Here is a 15,594-nt window from a genome sequence, read left to right on the forward strand (position 1 = left end):
TGCTTCGTAGAAATCATTTTACAAACACCACGAAATTGATATCATCCATAACTTTATACTGAAATTAATGCTCGCCTTAAATACTAGCCACCCCACCCTTCTCCACCTGATCCAGCAGCGTCTGCAGGTTCGTATCGAACAGCTCGCACCGGATCGGCATCTCGAGCGAGTAGAACGGATTCTTCAGCACGTAGTCCGCGTACAGCTCGTAGATCCGGCGCAACAGCACATCGATTCCGGGCTGGCTGTTTTCGGCAAAGATCATAAACTTTACGCCGGTCAGCGTCTGGAAGCAGTGCAGGCGGAATGTGTCGGCTTCCAACACCTCGATACCACTGCTCTTCGGTTCCGGGCTGAGCTGGCTCGCTATCGCAAACAGTGGATAGAACATGCTGGCCAGGAAAATCTTCTCGTTCGTCGTCATCTTGGGCCGGCTGAACTTGAGCGACAGCGGATAGCTGTCCTTGCTTTCGATGATTTCCCGCACGTCACGCCCATCCTCGAGGACGGCACCGTTCACCTGGATCCCGTTTACGCCGACCAAATGATGACCCACTACAACCAGAGAATGTGTCCAATTAGCGCTCTGCTATGCCGTTGTGAGGAAGCACACGATACGCACCATTAATTCCATCCCGCTGGCCGAATGCGACGGAGATCCGTTTCGGCTCGTACTCCAGATTGATGTCCAGCGGGTAGCTGAACGTCTTCTCCGTCTCTATCTTGGGCAGGTTGTGGTCCAGGTTGAATATCAACCCACCGGACTTATTCACAATGTACACGCCGTAGATTACCATTGCGGGGCCGCTAAAAGCTACCAAACTATCCGTGGATTCCCGATCCGCGACCGCCCCTTCACAGCATCTTCTGCAATATTGCTGCAAAAACGCTGCGTAAAACGTAAACAAAACTGCTCGAACGCTCTCAGCTGTCAGCTGTCAGCTGCCGAAACGGGACTGCGAGCAACCGCGCTCGCTCTCTCTCCCCCTCTCTCTCTCGTTCTCACTTTCACGCTTTGCCTCGATACGACCACACACACTCACGCACGGACGCACACACAACCCGGTACTGCTCGAGTCCAAGCATCCGTGGGCCACCAAACAGATGATTTGGACCGTTCACACAGTGGTAAACACCTCGGTGCAAATTCTCCGTTCTCCAGCGTCTTTTTCCACCGTTCCCTAATTTCCGTAAGTTTGTGCTCTGAGTAATTAAAACCAAAATTTAATCTTCCAAAGTGGCTCCATATCGTTGACATTGTAATTTTCCCTTTGTGATCGTTTTTTTTTTGGCTCGCAAGATTGTTGACACTTTGCAGACGCAATTTTATCTGGCCGTGCTGGCTGTAAACAAAAGCTGTCAAAGCTGTTCGTCGTGCGTCCCGCTCGCACCAGTTGCAATCGCGTATGCATTGTCTTTCTTTATCGGTGTCGCGCTCGCTCTTTCTCCCTCGTTCCACAAGACCGTGCTCGCAAGGTGCTCCGTTTGTCCGTGTTGTCATCGTCCGTTATTACCATCGTTTTGTATCATTTCCATCTTCAACGACGTATTTTTATTTATAAACGCTCCTCCTGCACCGTTTCCGCAAATACGCAAAAGCCCAATTCCGTCTGTTCTTGTGTGTATGTGTGTGTGTGTTTGTGTGTAGCCCAGAGCGTGTGAGTGTTTCCTGATTGTTGATCATTCAACTCACAACAATACCTGCCTGCGCCACACACAACGTCGTGCACGCGCGCTCTCGCTCCCTCTCACTCTCTCTGCGTGATTGTTTTCCCCATTGGTTCACAATTTACGCCATCCTAGGTTACACACACACACACTCACGCAATTACACAGTTCCCTCCGGGTGATAGTTACAACCTGCGACCGCAGCGACCGCCAGCACCTTCATCATCCCGCGTAACACACATGCCAGCAGCACAACCCCCCGGCCAGCACGATGGAAACGTTATATGTAAGTTCACCACCCTCCCCCCGTCCGCTCCCTTCCCAGTGATCCTTCTTCATCTTCTCCACCGTGAAACTCATCTTCCTTTGTGTGTTTTCGGCTCTGGACAGAGAGTAGGAACAACCGTGCTGCACGGGGTACTGGACAGCATCAAGGGCATTACGGTTGTGTTCTATCTGGACAAGGAGGCGAACCGGAAGCTGTCCCAGCCCGCCACCAAACCGCTGCTGGGCGGATCCGTGCTGCCCCGCACCAAGGAAAGCCTATCGTCGTCCCAGCCCGGTCCAGCTCCTCCTCGCACATCGTCCTCGAGTTCACTCGTCTCGAAGCGTATCGAGTAAGTGGTTTGCTGACAAATTGCGCCCCCTTTTTGCTCGACTCTAAACACGCCACTCCTTTCCCCGTTTTTCCAGAGAATCCAAGGTGCTAAAGCGTGTGCTCCAGTGCTCGATGCTGAACGGTGGCATCTTTATGCTGAGCATACTGTTCTTCGAGTACGCCGTACTGCCCGGGCTGCATCTCTTCCTGTGGTATCTGTTCCGCAACTCGACCACCATGACGACCGTGTGGGGCTGGATGCAGCCCTCGCTGTCGCTGCTGTTCAACTCGCTCTGGGTGACGCCACTGTTTCTGCTGAGCAAGATCGTCAACAGCCTCTGGTTTCAGGACATTGCCGACTCGGCGTACAAGTTCCGGAAGGGGCGGCCGCAGCTAATGCCCAGCATTAGCAAGCTGATCGCCGACACGCTCATCAGCCTGCTGATCCAGATACTGTTTCTGCTGCAGAGCACGGCGGTGAAGTATCTGCCGGTGCCGGTACCGTTCGCCTGCACCGCCATCTACATGGTGCACATGAGCCTGCTCTGCTCGCTGTACGCGTTCGAGTACAAGTGGTTCAACATGGGCTGGGAGCTGCATAAGCGGCTGACGTACATCGAACAGAACTGGCCGTACTTTCTGGGCTTCGGGCTACCACTGGCCGCCCTGTCCGAGCTGCCGAACTCGATCGTGATTAGTGGGTGCGTGTTTTCCGTGCTGTTTCCGCTGTTCATCATCAGCGCGAACGAAGCCACACCGAAGGTGGACGTGTGGTAAGGCAGGGAATTCCAACACGTGGGGAGATGTGGGGATGGCTTCATTCCAGTAACGGATTCATTCTCTTTGCAGTGAAACACCGCTTAAACTGTTCTCCGTTGTGGTTGCCCTCACCAATGCTCTCTTCCGGGGACGAACGAAACCCGGCAAGGCAGCGCTATCGCAACCGCTTACGCCCGGAAGCGGAGGCCGTGGCTTAACGCCACCGTTATCGTCCTCGTCGTCCTCGTTCATGTACCAGCAGCAGCAGCAGCAGCAGCAACAGCAACAACATCGACATCACTCTTCGCAAAAGCAGCACCACCATCATCGTTCGCACCATCGTCAGCCCTCCCCATCGCCGTCGGCTGCCTCGTCCTCGTTTGCCTCGGTACAGACGGCTCAGCTACACCACCAGCACCAACCCGTACTGAACCGGCCGCTCAGGCGATAGGGGCGGTGTGGGGCGTGACGATAGTGGGGTGTGTTTCTTCACGCAATGCTTCTCATTGCTCTCCTCCCCCCTTCCGGTAATGTATAATGTAATTGTAATACTGACGAACTGTGCTTTACACAACGACCGATTTATGGATCAAATGACACGTGGCTCAAACGAGAATCGAGGAAGAAAACCGGGTGAAATGGTGCGCGAAAGAAGGGCGAGACAAGCGCATCAGGATGCGCATCAGAGGCAGCAACGAAAAGGGGATCCTTTTTTTTAGAACGGGAATGTTTGCAATGTTTTATGTTTGTTTTTTTTTTTTTTGCTTTCATACACGATTACTGGGGGGACTATGCAACGGTTTTGTGCCACGTGTGGCTGTCGTGGACGTGGAATAAAATGATATTTTCAACGTTAACTACTAATATAACTAACTAATCGTAATCCAACATCGCTCGTACTACACACACACACACACTACACTACAACTACTATATTATTAAAAGCAAACAAACAATGGACTGCGCTTTTCAAGAAGGTTGAATCGTAGCGGCAACAGAAGCAGACAACAGCAACCAGATTTCCGTGAGATTATATTTAAAAAGCCCTGGCAGAGGTGCGGTAAAATCGGAAGTAAATCAGCAACGTTAGCGATGTACTTATAGCATAAGTCGCGTATGTGTGTGTGTTTTGAGGGATATTTGGTGATAGAAACTGGAAGCAAGATGGACAAAAAGCACACAAATAGAGGCACACACAGCAGTGGAAAGCTACAGTTGGGCCCTCTAGGGAATAATGAGTTTGGTTTTCAAGGGGTTTTTTGTTTTGCTATGTTTTTCTTTTTGTAAGAAGTTGCCTTTTTACGTACGCTTTCGAATCGGTCAGGAACAGGAACAAAAAGGGACAACTATCCTGCACACAAGCCGCCGCCCCTCGGGTGACAGGGGGACCGCCGGCACTTACTAGTAAACAAAACAACAAAAAAAGCGTGTGATGGAGGAGAAAAGGTTTTGTAGAAATTGTTTTTTTACCGCTACCGGAAGTTCGACACACGAAAGACTGCCCGTTTTAGGCTTTGCAAAATGTATAAAAACAAAAAAACAAAACTTGTGTACTGTGAAACAGGCCACAAAAATAAACTTACTCAAGCGTATTCATCTTCCGCCCGCCCGTTTACATTCATTCGAAATCGAGGCCTACTGCGAAGCGATCGTTTCTCTCTCGGTGGGGTTTTATGTTTTCAATCTTTGAAAAGAAGGTTTCCTTTATTGCCTACTCTGATTTCATTCCTTGGTATTATTGGAGGGGTTTGGAGCAAACGCTCTTTAGACTATTTGTTTTTGTTTTTGTGTTTTCGTCGCCCAGGAACTGCTTCTCTTCCTCCTGTGTCCTTCTTTTCCGAAACATGCATGGGGGGGAACATGTGCTCGTAGAGGTACCGGTTGTGTGTGTGTGTGAGAGAGTGTTTCTCAGACCCACCCCAATCATCATCCCAATGCTATGCTCACGACTACACCACCTTTTGCGCCTATATGTACAGAAAAATCCCGCGCGGGGGAGAGAGGGCTACGCTACACCGACAAGCTGAACGAGTTGCCATCCGAATGGTCAAACAGTTCGTCCGGCGGTTCCTCCTTAATCTCCGGCACCGTGCGATACGCCGAAATCGTTACGTGCCGCACCAGCGCATCGTAGCTAAGCGTCGGATCGTCCTCTTTGTCGCCGGCGGCCCGAGCCGCCCGCTTGCCGACGCCCCGATAGTTCGTGCACCGTTTCGCGCTCGGAAAGCTCTGCAGCAGGTTCGCGATGGTCGGGTGGGCCAGCCCGAAGAACCAATCGCCCAACGGACGGGTGTCGACCGAGCGCACGTTCAGCGCCGTGTTGATGCGCTGCAGCAGCTCCGCATGACACTCGTCCGTCGTCGAGCCGGCGATGGTGTCCGCCGTGGAGCTGGCCTCCTTCGGCTCACTGGTATCCTCGGTGGACGACGAGACGGCCGACGGGTCCGAACATTCCGGCACGATCTCGAACCGGGGCCGCTCCCCATCGTCCACTATGCGGCAGGTGTAGTGGCAGCGCTTTTCCGGATCTTTGTAGTGGCCGTACGGTCGCGTGACCGTGTAGCCGATCGGGTAGAGCGTACTCTCCGTGTGGTAGGCGGGCCGATCCGACACCACCTCGCCGAGACTGTGCACGGTAAAGTCCCCGATCGTGACCGGGTACGACGGGTGACCGGACTGGTCGACGGGGATGCTTTGCGTGCGCTGCTTCTTTGCCGCCGGTCCACCCATCCGGGCCTTCCGTCGCACCTTAGTGCCTGCCGCTGCCCCGGCCACTTTGCTTCCAGCATGTGGGCCACGCTTTTTGCCCACCCGGATGGCCGTGCCGTTCTTGCCGCCGTGCCGTTCGATCGAACCAGATTTGGTGCTTTCCTCTCCGGCTTCGTCCTTCCCGTTCTGCATCACGACGCCATCGGGCGGCGCGGTTCCCTGAGTATCTTGTGTGTCCGGGCCTGGCTCCCCGGAAGTGCCCGCCGTACCCGCCGTTCCGTTGGCGGTGGTGGAGGTGGAGGTGGCGCTGGCATTCTTCTCCCGCTTCTTGTACTGTCGTTTCGGTGGTAAACTGCTCGCGATCAGCTCGTTCAGCTTGCTGCACGGTCGGCCGAGCTGCGTCTCCAGCTCGTTCTCGATGTCCAGCAGCTTCTTCAGCATGAACCGTCGCTCCTCGCTCCGCTGGCTTATCTTCTCCTGCACCTGTGCTATGTGATCGCACAGTGTTGCATTTTCCTGTAACCAAACAGAGTGTTTACATTCCATAAGGGGGAAGGAGGGCGAACCATCTAAATCGGGGCACTTACAAACACCAAATCCTTCATGTACCGTTTTAGCCGGCGGTACTTTTGTCGATACTTTGCATTCACTTCGTCCTCGGGGGCTGTGGCCGGTGCTGCTTCCGATGGTTCGCAGCCTGTGTTTTGCATTTCCCTCGCAATGTCCACCGCATCGACACCGGCTCAACAGTCGAATGGGCGAGAAGGAGAAGAAGGGAATGGAAGGGGAGCCCGCTTACACACGCACAACACGGGACACACACTCGGGTGCGATACGATTGCGCGCGTAAATATGCAACGTTCTTGCCACTATCGCCACTGGCACAACACTCGCCCGCCGCCAATCGATGGACGCATCGGAACTAACGCTACGTTTCGGCTATTGCTTTCGGTTTCTATTGAGCTCTGGCCGCGCACGAACGGCGCTGGTACAAGCGAGGTATTCGGGGGAAACAACACACCAAAAGGCCAAGCAAACCCGCCGCGTTCGGCCAATCGTAAACAACACGCACTTTTGACAGCGGCGACCGAAACTGCGGCAGCGTCAAAATCGGCTGTCAGCGGCACAAGCGGTGCCCATGCAGCATAAAGCGGCATTGGAAAACGGGAGGCGGCCAAATTGAAAGCTGTTGGAATTTCCAAAATGGTTGGGGTTGGTTCTCAAAGTTTATGCAAGGAAACGTAAAAAGGTCTTCATTTGATTGCAATTCTATTGTTTATTTGCATTTTCACATATACAGCTATTGTTCAGAAGCGCAGGACACTATGATCCACCCGAACCTACGAAAGGGATTCGAAGTGTTCCAGGTCCAGCGACTTCAAGTTATTTGCATAAAATAAAACAAAAATATTAGGGGAATATCGATTTGCTAACGTCTTTCTCAATCGTTTCATTTTGTGAAATCGCATTAATTTCAGTTGGACCCGTACAAAGTAACTATACTCGTTGTACTCATGACGCAGTTCCGACACAGGTGCATCCGCTGCATCCGAGCAAATCCATTAATGGTATGGAGATGGAAACATAAACAATTACATATACGTCATAATTATGTATTGAAATCATGAAATGAACCCAGTATTTAAGATATTTAAAAAATGTATAATAATCCTGCAATTTATAACACAAATGCGAATTAAAATATTTGTTCGTGTTTTGTCCTTCAACAGCTCCATAGTTCATCACAGCAACACACTGAAGAATCTCGTCAACTGCTGGACATAACTATTTCCAAGCATTTTCATGATCGTTGGTCAGAAAAAAGTGCTCTCCAGTCCTTCAGAGGTTTGTTTAGTGAGTGAAGTGTCCAATAACAAAGTTGGTAAGATATTAGACGATAAAACAACATCAAATATCTTTTAATTAAAGAATTACTTTGCCCAAATATCGATATTGGAAATATGTCTACGATGTCCAACTTCCTTGTCGAAACATAACCACAATTTCCTGTTCAGAGGTGTACCTACCGCGCTCTTTTCCAAAAACCATTTTGGGAAACAGTAATTCATAGCAAAAATAAGCAAAATAGGTTTCACTGCCACTATTCACTGCGCGATCAATCGCCATTCGTTGCTCGCTTTTACCATCATGTACCAGAGTTAATGGACGTGTTTAATCAAATATAAAAACACGCAAATTAACTCCTCAACATGACGGAAAAAGAGTTCTACGTGTCCGAAGGGGTATCTGAACGTGTACGTGTATCTAAGCTGAAACAGTAAAACATGTTATTAGGATTCTTGCAAAACTAGTACAAAACAGTCAAAACCCAACGTGTATAGTTAGCGCTCGTATCGTAGATCGTTTCGTTTAATGTCATCGTCCTTTTTGCTAAGGGGGTGGGGGGAGGAAGTTAACAGTGGTGTCGTACATAGTAGCGGCTTACGGGGACACATGCTCTCGGGTAATTGTACAAATAAATTACATAACATTACATGTACGAGAAATACACGGTTTTTTCTTTGTGCTGGAAGCGGTGGACATCTTCCACTTTACCACGCCGCCGTAGGCTGCACGGGTTCACCGATGTTGCACAGGCCCGGATAGTTGGCGCTGCAGCCCGTCACACACAACTCGCACGGATTGCCCTTTATGTAGACCGGATGGCCACGGGCGATCGAGTTGGAGTAGTTGCAGACGTAGTTCTGGTGCACCCAATCGTGACCCTGCTCGTTCTGCGTGTACTGGATCATGGCGCACCCGACGGCCGTCGCCTTGTCCATCACGATCTGCGTAAAGTGTCCAATATCCTTTCTGTAAGAGGAGCAGGAAATACTCAGGATATTAGTAACCCTTTGCATCCCTCCCGAGGTGAACACTCCCGATGCTTACGGTGGATCTTGTCCGAGCAGCGGGTAGTTGTCGATGTAATCCTGGTTGGCATTCTCGTTCTCCGCGTACCAGCTGTGCAGCAGCTCGGTCATGGTGTCGAGCGGCGTCACCTCCATGCCGTAGAACGAGTTGGCGGCAATGTTTTGGCCGACCAGCGGGAACAGCTTCGTGTTGCGACAGTAATCGTGCCCGTAGATGCAGGTTTTCACATTATACTCGGCCAGCTTCTGTAGCTCTTCATCCCAGATCTAGAATAGTTGGGATAGAAACACGATTGTATTCGCCTGCGCTGCGCCTACTATGTCTGTTACTACAATATTCCACCTACCAGCGTTGGCATGCGAGAAGCAGGAGAATAGTTGGTCACCTCACCACGTGCGACATTGGCACGGAACACGTTGTGCAGGTCTAGGATGTAGGTTTTGACCTCCTCCGTCATCGGCACCAGCTGTCGATCGATGGGACAGTATGGGCCGTAATTCTCGCTCTTACCACATCCTACATGTACTAGGTTGTTCTCTGGAATGCACAAGAACAAGAAACAAACACCGTTTTTAAACCACCGAACCAAGGTCGTCCACTTCAAGAGAGTCCTTACTGCATAACGTTGGCTCACAATAATCCGTCTGACCACTTGTGTGACTAATCAGCGCCACCAACAACACTGCACACGTTATCCCTGTAACGAGGTAAGTGAGGTCTCACATTAACATGTCACCAAAACCCTGCATTGAGGATCGCAGGCGGCGGTTCCTTTTTCACTGACACCTACTTTTCACTGACACAGGCGACATTTTGTTTCGTAGTTTGAAATCTCCTCGCACCCTTAACACATTTGATACACTAGTAGTAACTTGTGGTTCTATTGTAATCTATTCCAGCGCACTAGGAACTGCCACTTGCCAGCTGCTGCTGCTGCTGCTGCTGCTGATGCTTCCTGTTGGCCACCACACCGCACTGAGTCGAAGCTTACCGGAGAAGCTTTAGAATCGCTTTAAACGTATCCGGTTGTGAAACTGGCCTATTTATACTACGCAACGTTTGATCTGACGTAGTGAGCAGTTAGAGCTTGTGCGTATTGGACACAAACACACACACACAAAGGTACGTACCTGCCACCCCCTATCGATGGTGGGAGCTCCTATTGATCAGTTTTCCGGAATTGCACAGAATTTGCAAGCAGTGCGAGCTGTGATCGCGATAAAGAGATAAGCGATACACGCAGCATCATTAGAAGAGGTCGCTCGGTTCTCGTTTGTATCAGTGTTTGCGTGTAGGAAGAGATGATTGTACTTCCTTTGGACGGAGCACATCAACCTCAGAAGGATATCCTTCGGAAAGTGTCCTAAAGATACTAGGAAGATCATCAAAACCAATACATATAGACCAATTTTTAAAGCTGCGTTGGAAGCGTTATGACCCATAAAACGCACTCTCTTCTGCTGGCGGATGCACACATTCCCAGTGCGATAAACAATGATGGGAAACGCACACGATACAATCCCCACCGAGAGGCACAGGGGCCCACGCGCTCAACCTCCTCCCCCACCCAGGGCTCGTTAGTATATTTGTAATTGCTAGCTTAAAAACGTTAGTAGCGGCGAGCAGCAGCGGGTGGCATCGCCCAGCGATCGATTACTGGACCATTGCACCGTTTGTACAATTGCCAGAGCACACGCACACGCGGGCAAAGGTTTTGGCGTTCGGTGTGTTGTGTCGATTTCTTTCGTCGATTCGCAATGTTCCTTAATTATCCCTTTACGCGCGCCCTTATCGATCGATGCGATCGGCGGTGTACGTAGTGGTTCAATTGAAAAAACACGTCACAAGGAGACGGTTTTGGAGGCGGTGGTGCGTGATGTACGTACCGTGCGCGCGTTAGTCATTGCGTAGTGTTTTGTTTCTGGAAAGCTTAGCGCATGATGATGATGTTGTGTTGCACTTCGAGAAGGTTGTTGAGATGCAAGTTCCGGTTTTTTTTTTCGTAATTTAGTTCCGGTCTGGGATGATCACTATCTAGATGCTCATTCATAACGGGTCTTTTTTGCTGTTTGGGATTATGAATCTAGTAAGAGCTTAAAACATCGAGCTATGATATTAAAGGCATTAATACTTCTTATAAAAAATGGTATTGAAGTCCTGCTTGACCTTTGTCAACGTTTAAAGCTAACGACTAGGCAGGTCTGCTCAGGTTCCGGGTCCGACGGACAAGCCGACTGCAAAGGTTTCGGACGTTCTGGATCGCTTTTCAACCGTGTGTTGCCACGGAACAGTACAACCAGCGAAAAGGGTTTCAGGAGCGTTAACGGTTCTACTGTCCTTCACCAAACTACTTTCAATGTTGCCCTACCAGGCTAGTTACCTCCTTTCCAATGTAAATTGGGAAGTATATGCCGTGGTAGCGCTGCTTCTGATGTTGTAAGCTGTCGTAGAGAAGGCAATTGCATTCACACAAATCTTCACCCGATGCTGGTGTTAGACTGATTTATTAAAATAATTTTCCTCCTTTTATACTCTAATTTACACCATATCTATTAGTCTACCAAGAGTGAAGTAAAAATTAATAAACGTATAAAGCAACAGCTACTTTTGTAGCTACAGAGCATCATTCTAAGCCTCTAAGGTCCGTTTCCAGGGTCTAAGCCTCATCTCTATACTGCTACTGGATATGGGTCCATGCCATGTTCATCCAGACAATGCCAACTCACTTAACGATCGCCGGGCACTATCCGATAGCCGCAATAAGGCTTTTTCATGTCTCTACAAAGAGGATGATGTTATAAAGGGCAGATCCGTTAAACACATGTCACGCCACATGTCGTGCGATCTTCAACTTTCTAGGCTCGAAGTAAAATCGTCCATCTGAACAATTACTTGTCTGTTTTTTTAGTTTCATTTGTATCTATTTAACTAATACACGCTGCGAAATGCAGAATACTATTGCCAATCCACTAAAAAATATTCAATTTCTTTGCCAAGAGTCCTCCCTATTCTGATTTGCGTGAAATTAAACATCACTTTGCCCCTTACAGTGCTGTGACTCTCCATCCTCTCTCTCCATCACGTCGTCCTTCAGTCGTGGGAAAATCGATCGCCCACAGGTGCAATAGTGCAATTAAAGCTCATGATGCTCAATTGAACAACAACAAGCATTCGAGCTACCCTTACATCCGTTAAATGGCTAATTTATGCACCACGTGAATCAAAACAGAGGGCCCCAGGAAGAAGGGGCAGGCAGGCAGTGTGATGATGATGGTGGTGGTGGATAGTGCATGATAATGGAGTGACGTTGCGTAGCACAAACCATTCAAAACGTGTTCCAAAGGAAATGCTTTTACAGTGACGATTTGAGCGTGATATTTCCTCCCAATCCTTCGTGAGACGATATGGAAACGCGCTTCTATTCGCGAAACGCTTGACATTCACGCACACAAACGCGCACAGCTAGCCGTCTTCATCGTCACTTTGTTGGTAAACAAAGCAGTGCGTTGGAATAGCAGCAGGCCAAGCAAAATGGGTACTGATGTGATGGTAATTTAACCGAAACGGTTATAAATGTCTGTATAAATCATTAATTTATGGTGTCTTTCATTGCAGAAAGCAGAAGTAAAGGATGAGGAAGAAGGAACCAACGAAACTATTGGCGGTGGTAGTGCCGGATCTCTTGTAAACGAAAACGACATCTTCGACCATATCAGCGGAAACCCGCGCGTGTTTTACAAAAACCAACAAATAAACGATCCCGAACTAACGGACAGCGAGAAGCGAACGATTCTGCGCGATGTGCTGAACAAAAGCCACGGCACCTTCCTTTCCCGGTTCGGATTTTTCATGCACGACGAGCATCTGCGGTACTTCGAGCAGGACGAGCAAACGCTTGCCTACAGTCCGGACGAGCGGTACGAGATCGATCACCATCTGGAGCGTATTCGGCGGCTGCGGAACGGGGGCCGTGCCGTGGAGGTACGCAACCGGCGCTATGCCGCCCTGCAGCGGATGTGTACCGATGGGACGTACTTCAGCGAGACGGAAATGATGCAGCGCGATCCCCTGCTGTACGAGCAGCTCGTGGGCCAGTTCCTGACGGAGCGGGAGAAGTGCGAAAGGGATGCAAGCGTCCCGGTGCCGCAGAGTGTCGTTGGCATACTGCTCAGCAAAATTGATCAGGATCAGGCGAAGGAAACGCTGCAAAAGCTGGAAACGGAAGAGCGACACCAGGAGCAGGAGGAGGATTCGCAGCCGGCGGAACGGATCGCGGATCGGTCGCGCCCAAACTCGCCCGGCTTTCCGCGCGCCCAGTGGGGCAACTTTGATGAGGAGGAAGTGGAACGAGTCGCCGCCCAGCGGGAGGCGCGTGAAAAGCGTGCCCACCAGCGACGGCTTGCGATACCGCCCGCCCATTTGGTGACGGCGGGCGAACGGGATCTGCTGCGGGACGAGTTTATTGGCATTATGCATGCGAGGTTTATAGCGGGCGAGGAGGAGGAGTTCGATTACGCGAAGGTGGACAATTCGGATGATTATGATGATCTGGACACGGTGGAGCAGGACGAGCAGGAAAGGTATTTCGACGATGAGGAGGAGGAGGAGGAGGAGAAGGAGCAGCAGGATGGCGCCACCGCTACCGCCAATGCCGAGCGGTCATGCAACCGGATGGAGGTGGAAAAGGAGGATGAGAGTGAGGATGATTTGGATATTTACATGCGCCACCTGAATCGACATTTGGAGCAGCAGCAGCAGCAGCGTACGACAAGCGTGGAGGGGCCGGTTCGTGATCCGAACTGCGAATACGACAGTGACGACGAATAATAAAATCATCACGGGCGCGTGTTTGTTGAAAATATTAGGTTTTTATTTGTTATTAGCGTAATTTGCCGTTTTTTTCTTGCTTTTGCTGATGATTGTTAAAATGAAATGAAAAGAAAACATAATGGAAGGAATCCTTCTTCTTCGTCGGCCGTCGATCTCGCTCATCCTTCCGTTCCGCGGTATGGTACACCTATCCCCCTTCCCCATATCCTATCTCACTCAGCTCACTACACGCGCGATCTCCCCCGAAGACCGCGGGCGAAACCGCGGCCCCGACCGCGCAACACCTTTCCGTTCGCTGGCGGGCTTTTTGGTCGCAGCGCTTCGATCCGCTCGGTGCACCCGGTGGTCGGATTTTCCTCGAACGAGCTGGCGTACAGCTCGCTGTTGAAGTTGGAGTTGGTCAGCTCCGGCCCGATCGTCACCCAGCCGGGCCGTATCGTCGAGTCGCGCCCGAAGATGTGCAACCGGCGCCGCCCGAGACAGAAGTGTTCGATGATGTGAAAGATTTCGATCGGCTTCTCCAAGCTGCCGAACTCGGCCTCCTCCGAGATGATCAGATCGATGTCGACGTTCGCGTGTATAAAGTCCCCGTCGGTCGACCGTCTCACCGTGCCCTTGATCCCCATCAGGCAGTGCTCCTTCGTGCGCTGAAACACCGCCTTCGGCTCCAGTATCTTCGAGTGGCCGGGCGAATCGATGTTCGTCCGTATCCAGCAGATGTCCTCGCACCGCCGGAAGCCCCACTTGCGCAAACAGTTGCGCCCCATATCGAGCCCCTCCGAGCTGCCGCACCACAGAAACACGAAGCTCCGGTGGGCGGCCACCTCGCCAATGTCCAGCGCCAGGATTTCGTCCCACGACCAAAAGTTGCGCGGAGCGCCAGCCGCTACCGCTGCACCGCCCCGTGCGTACTCCTCGAGCGGTGGTTCGATTAGAATCACGTCGAACTTGGTGCCGAGGTTCTTCAGATCGAATGTTTTGAGGTCCGCCCGCAGGTACATGGGCGGTGTGGCAGTTTCCGCTATCAGCTCGTCCTTCAGGCGGATCAGCTCGCGCAGCTTCGGGTACTCCTCGAACCGGTCCGCCAGGCCGACGTCGCGGATGAAGTTTTGGGGCCGCTGTCCCGTGTCCACAAAGTGCTGGCAGTAATCGTTGTGCGGATTGGATGATTGTGTGCCCTAGAATGTGTGTGTGTGTAAAGGGAATGCCACCATGAATTGGGCTAGAATTTGCCGGATCAGAACAAGTTTCTATACAAACCTTTAGAAAGGTGGACGAATCCCGATACACTAAACCCTCGGCAGTTTGGACCGTTTTCGAGGTGCTGGCTTCCTCGTCCTCGTACCGTTGCGATTTGATCGGTGAGTCTTCCGCAGTGCCCAGTACGTGCTTCAGGTCTTCCACGCAGGACACACCGAACTGTGTTGATGATGCGCAGAGAAAAAGGGGAAAAAAAGATGTCAACAACCGAAGGATCAGCAACCTCCATGCCCAACATAGCCCTTTTCCCGTCCCTTCCCGAGCGACATCATTTTGCCACCGTGGATCTTTTGCTTACCGTTTGAGCGAGCAGCATCTTGCGTTTCTGTGATTTCTCACGCCGGGACTTGATAACGTCGCTCATTGTATATTTGCTCTATAGGCTGTATGCCCTCTCCTTACACTGACTTCACTAAACTTACTGCTACCGAAACAAAAAACAAGAAAAACAATCCTGAGGTCGCGGCGGAAACTCGCGCTGTAGTTGAACGCGAGAAGGCAGCTATGCTACAATATCAGTCAACTACGAGGCGGCATCATCATCGGCTTCTTCTTTTTGTGTGGTGGGGAGGGAGAGAAAGTGCTTTGCTATTTGGTCTCCTCTGGGGCGCACTGCTGCTGCTGATGTGTGTGTGTTGATGGATGCGACGGTCCGCGTTCCTTGCCCGGTTGGGGCCCTGGACAGGTTGATGGTTGCTTTGTTCTGGAATTTCCGTTTTTGATTTTCCGGGTTTGCGACAAGTATTATTTTGCCTGTTACTTCACTGTGTGTATGTGTTTTTGGTGCGTGTGTGCTGCCTAAAGGTGGTGTATTTATTTTTTTAGAGCCATCCGCATCAAAACTGACGCGGTGCGTGTGTAGTTGTGGGCTGTCAGTTTTGCTTCGTTCTCGCGGG

General features: G+C 50.8%; 6 protein-coding genes across 8 annotated transcripts; 2 read left to right on the forward strand and 4 right to left on the reverse strand.

The window, feature by feature from the left end:
- Window positions 1–35: 35 nt before the first annotated feature.
- LOC120899831 (trafficking protein particle complex subunit 4) lies at window positions 36–927 on the reverse strand. The gene is made up of 2 exons (XM_040306096.1): window positions 623–927; window positions 36–555 (listed from the first exon to the last, which is right to left on the reverse strand). The coding sequence occupies exons 1-2, from the start codon at window positions 795–797 to the stop codon at window positions 77–79; spliced, it is 654 nt and encodes a 217-aa protein (XP_040162030.1). The 5' UTR covers window positions 798–927; the 3' UTR covers window positions 36–76.
- A 142-nt stretch (window positions 928–1,069) lies between these two features.
- LOC120899830 (etoposide-induced protein 2.4 homolog) lies at window positions 1,070–4,617 on the forward strand. Of its 3 annotated transcripts, none has more exons than XM_040306092.1 (5): window positions 1,070–1,190; window positions 1,301–1,954; window positions 2,059–2,285; window positions 2,362–3,039; window positions 3,116–4,617. In XM_040306092.1, the coding sequence occupies exons 2-5, from the start codon at window positions 1,940–1,942 to the stop codon at window positions 3,474–3,476; spliced, it is 1,281 nt and encodes a 426-aa protein (XP_040162026.1). In that variant the 5' UTR covers window positions 1,070–1,190; window positions 1,301–1,939; the 3' UTR covers window positions 3,477–4,617. The 3 variants fall into 3 exon arrangements, with proteins under 3 accessions (XP_040162026.1, XP_040162029.1, XP_040162027.1); XM_040306095.1 differs by having other exon boundaries at window positions 1,095–1,190; window positions 1,837–1,954; XM_040306093.1 differs by having other exon boundaries at window positions 1,096–1,190; window positions 1,804–1,954.
- LOC120899829 (transforming growth factor beta regulator 1) lies at window positions 4,618–6,835 on the reverse strand. The gene is made up of 2 exons (XM_040306091.1): window positions 6,322–6,835; window positions 4,618–6,250 (listed from the first exon to the last, which is right to left on the reverse strand). Exons 1-2 carry the CDS (start codon window positions 6,442–6,444, stop codon window positions 5,036–5,038), a joined length of 1,338 nt encoding a protein of 445 aa, XP_040162025.1. The 5' UTR covers window positions 6,445–6,835; the 3' UTR covers window positions 4,618–5,035.
- A 1,236-nt stretch (window positions 6,836–8,071) lies between these two features.
- Window positions 8,072–9,604, reverse strand: LOC120902056 (antigen 5 like allergen Cul n 1-like). Its single transcript, XM_040310534.1, has 5 exons — window positions 9,399–9,604; window positions 9,225–9,305; window positions 8,955–9,145; window positions 8,627–8,874; window positions 8,072–8,548 (listed from the first exon to the last, which is right to left on the reverse strand). The coding sequence occupies exons 1-5, from the start codon at window positions 9,418–9,420 to the stop codon at window positions 8,287–8,289; spliced, it is 804 nt and encodes a 267-aa protein (XP_040166468.1). The 5' UTR covers window positions 9,421–9,604; the 3' UTR covers window positions 8,072–8,286.
- Window positions 9,605–9,614: 10 nt separating this feature from the next.
- On the forward strand, window positions 9,615–13,476 carry LOC120902054 (coiled-coil domain-containing protein 97). The gene is made up of 3 exons (XM_040310532.1): window positions 9,615–9,730; window positions 11,659–12,157; window positions 12,224–13,476. The coding sequence occupies exons 2-3, from the start codon at window positions 12,140–12,142 to the stop codon at window positions 13,433–13,435; spliced, it is 1,230 nt and encodes a 409-aa protein (XP_040166466.1). The 5' UTR covers window positions 9,615–9,730; window positions 11,659–12,139; the 3' UTR covers window positions 13,436–13,476.
- On the reverse strand, window positions 13,461–15,565 carry LOC120902055 (N6-adenosine-methyltransferase non-catalytic subunit). The gene is made up of 3 exons (XM_040310533.1): window positions 14,997–15,565; window positions 14,699–14,857; window positions 13,461–14,616 (listed from the first exon to the last, which is right to left on the reverse strand). Exons 1-3 carry the CDS (start codon window positions 15,060–15,062, stop codon window positions 13,663–13,665), a joined length of 1,179 nt encoding a protein of 392 aa, XP_040166467.1. The 5' UTR covers window positions 15,063–15,565; the 3' UTR covers window positions 13,461–13,662.
- Between the last annotated feature and the right edge of the window lie 29 nt (window positions 15,566–15,594).

The sequence above is a fragment of the Anopheles arabiensis genome, chromosome 3, assembly GCF_016920715.1.
Source record: "Anopheles arabiensis isolate DONGOLA chromosome 3, AaraD3, whole genome shotgun sequence".
NCBI classification, from domain to species: Eukaryota; Metazoa; Arthropoda; class Insecta; order Diptera; family Culicidae; genus Anopheles; species Anopheles arabiensis.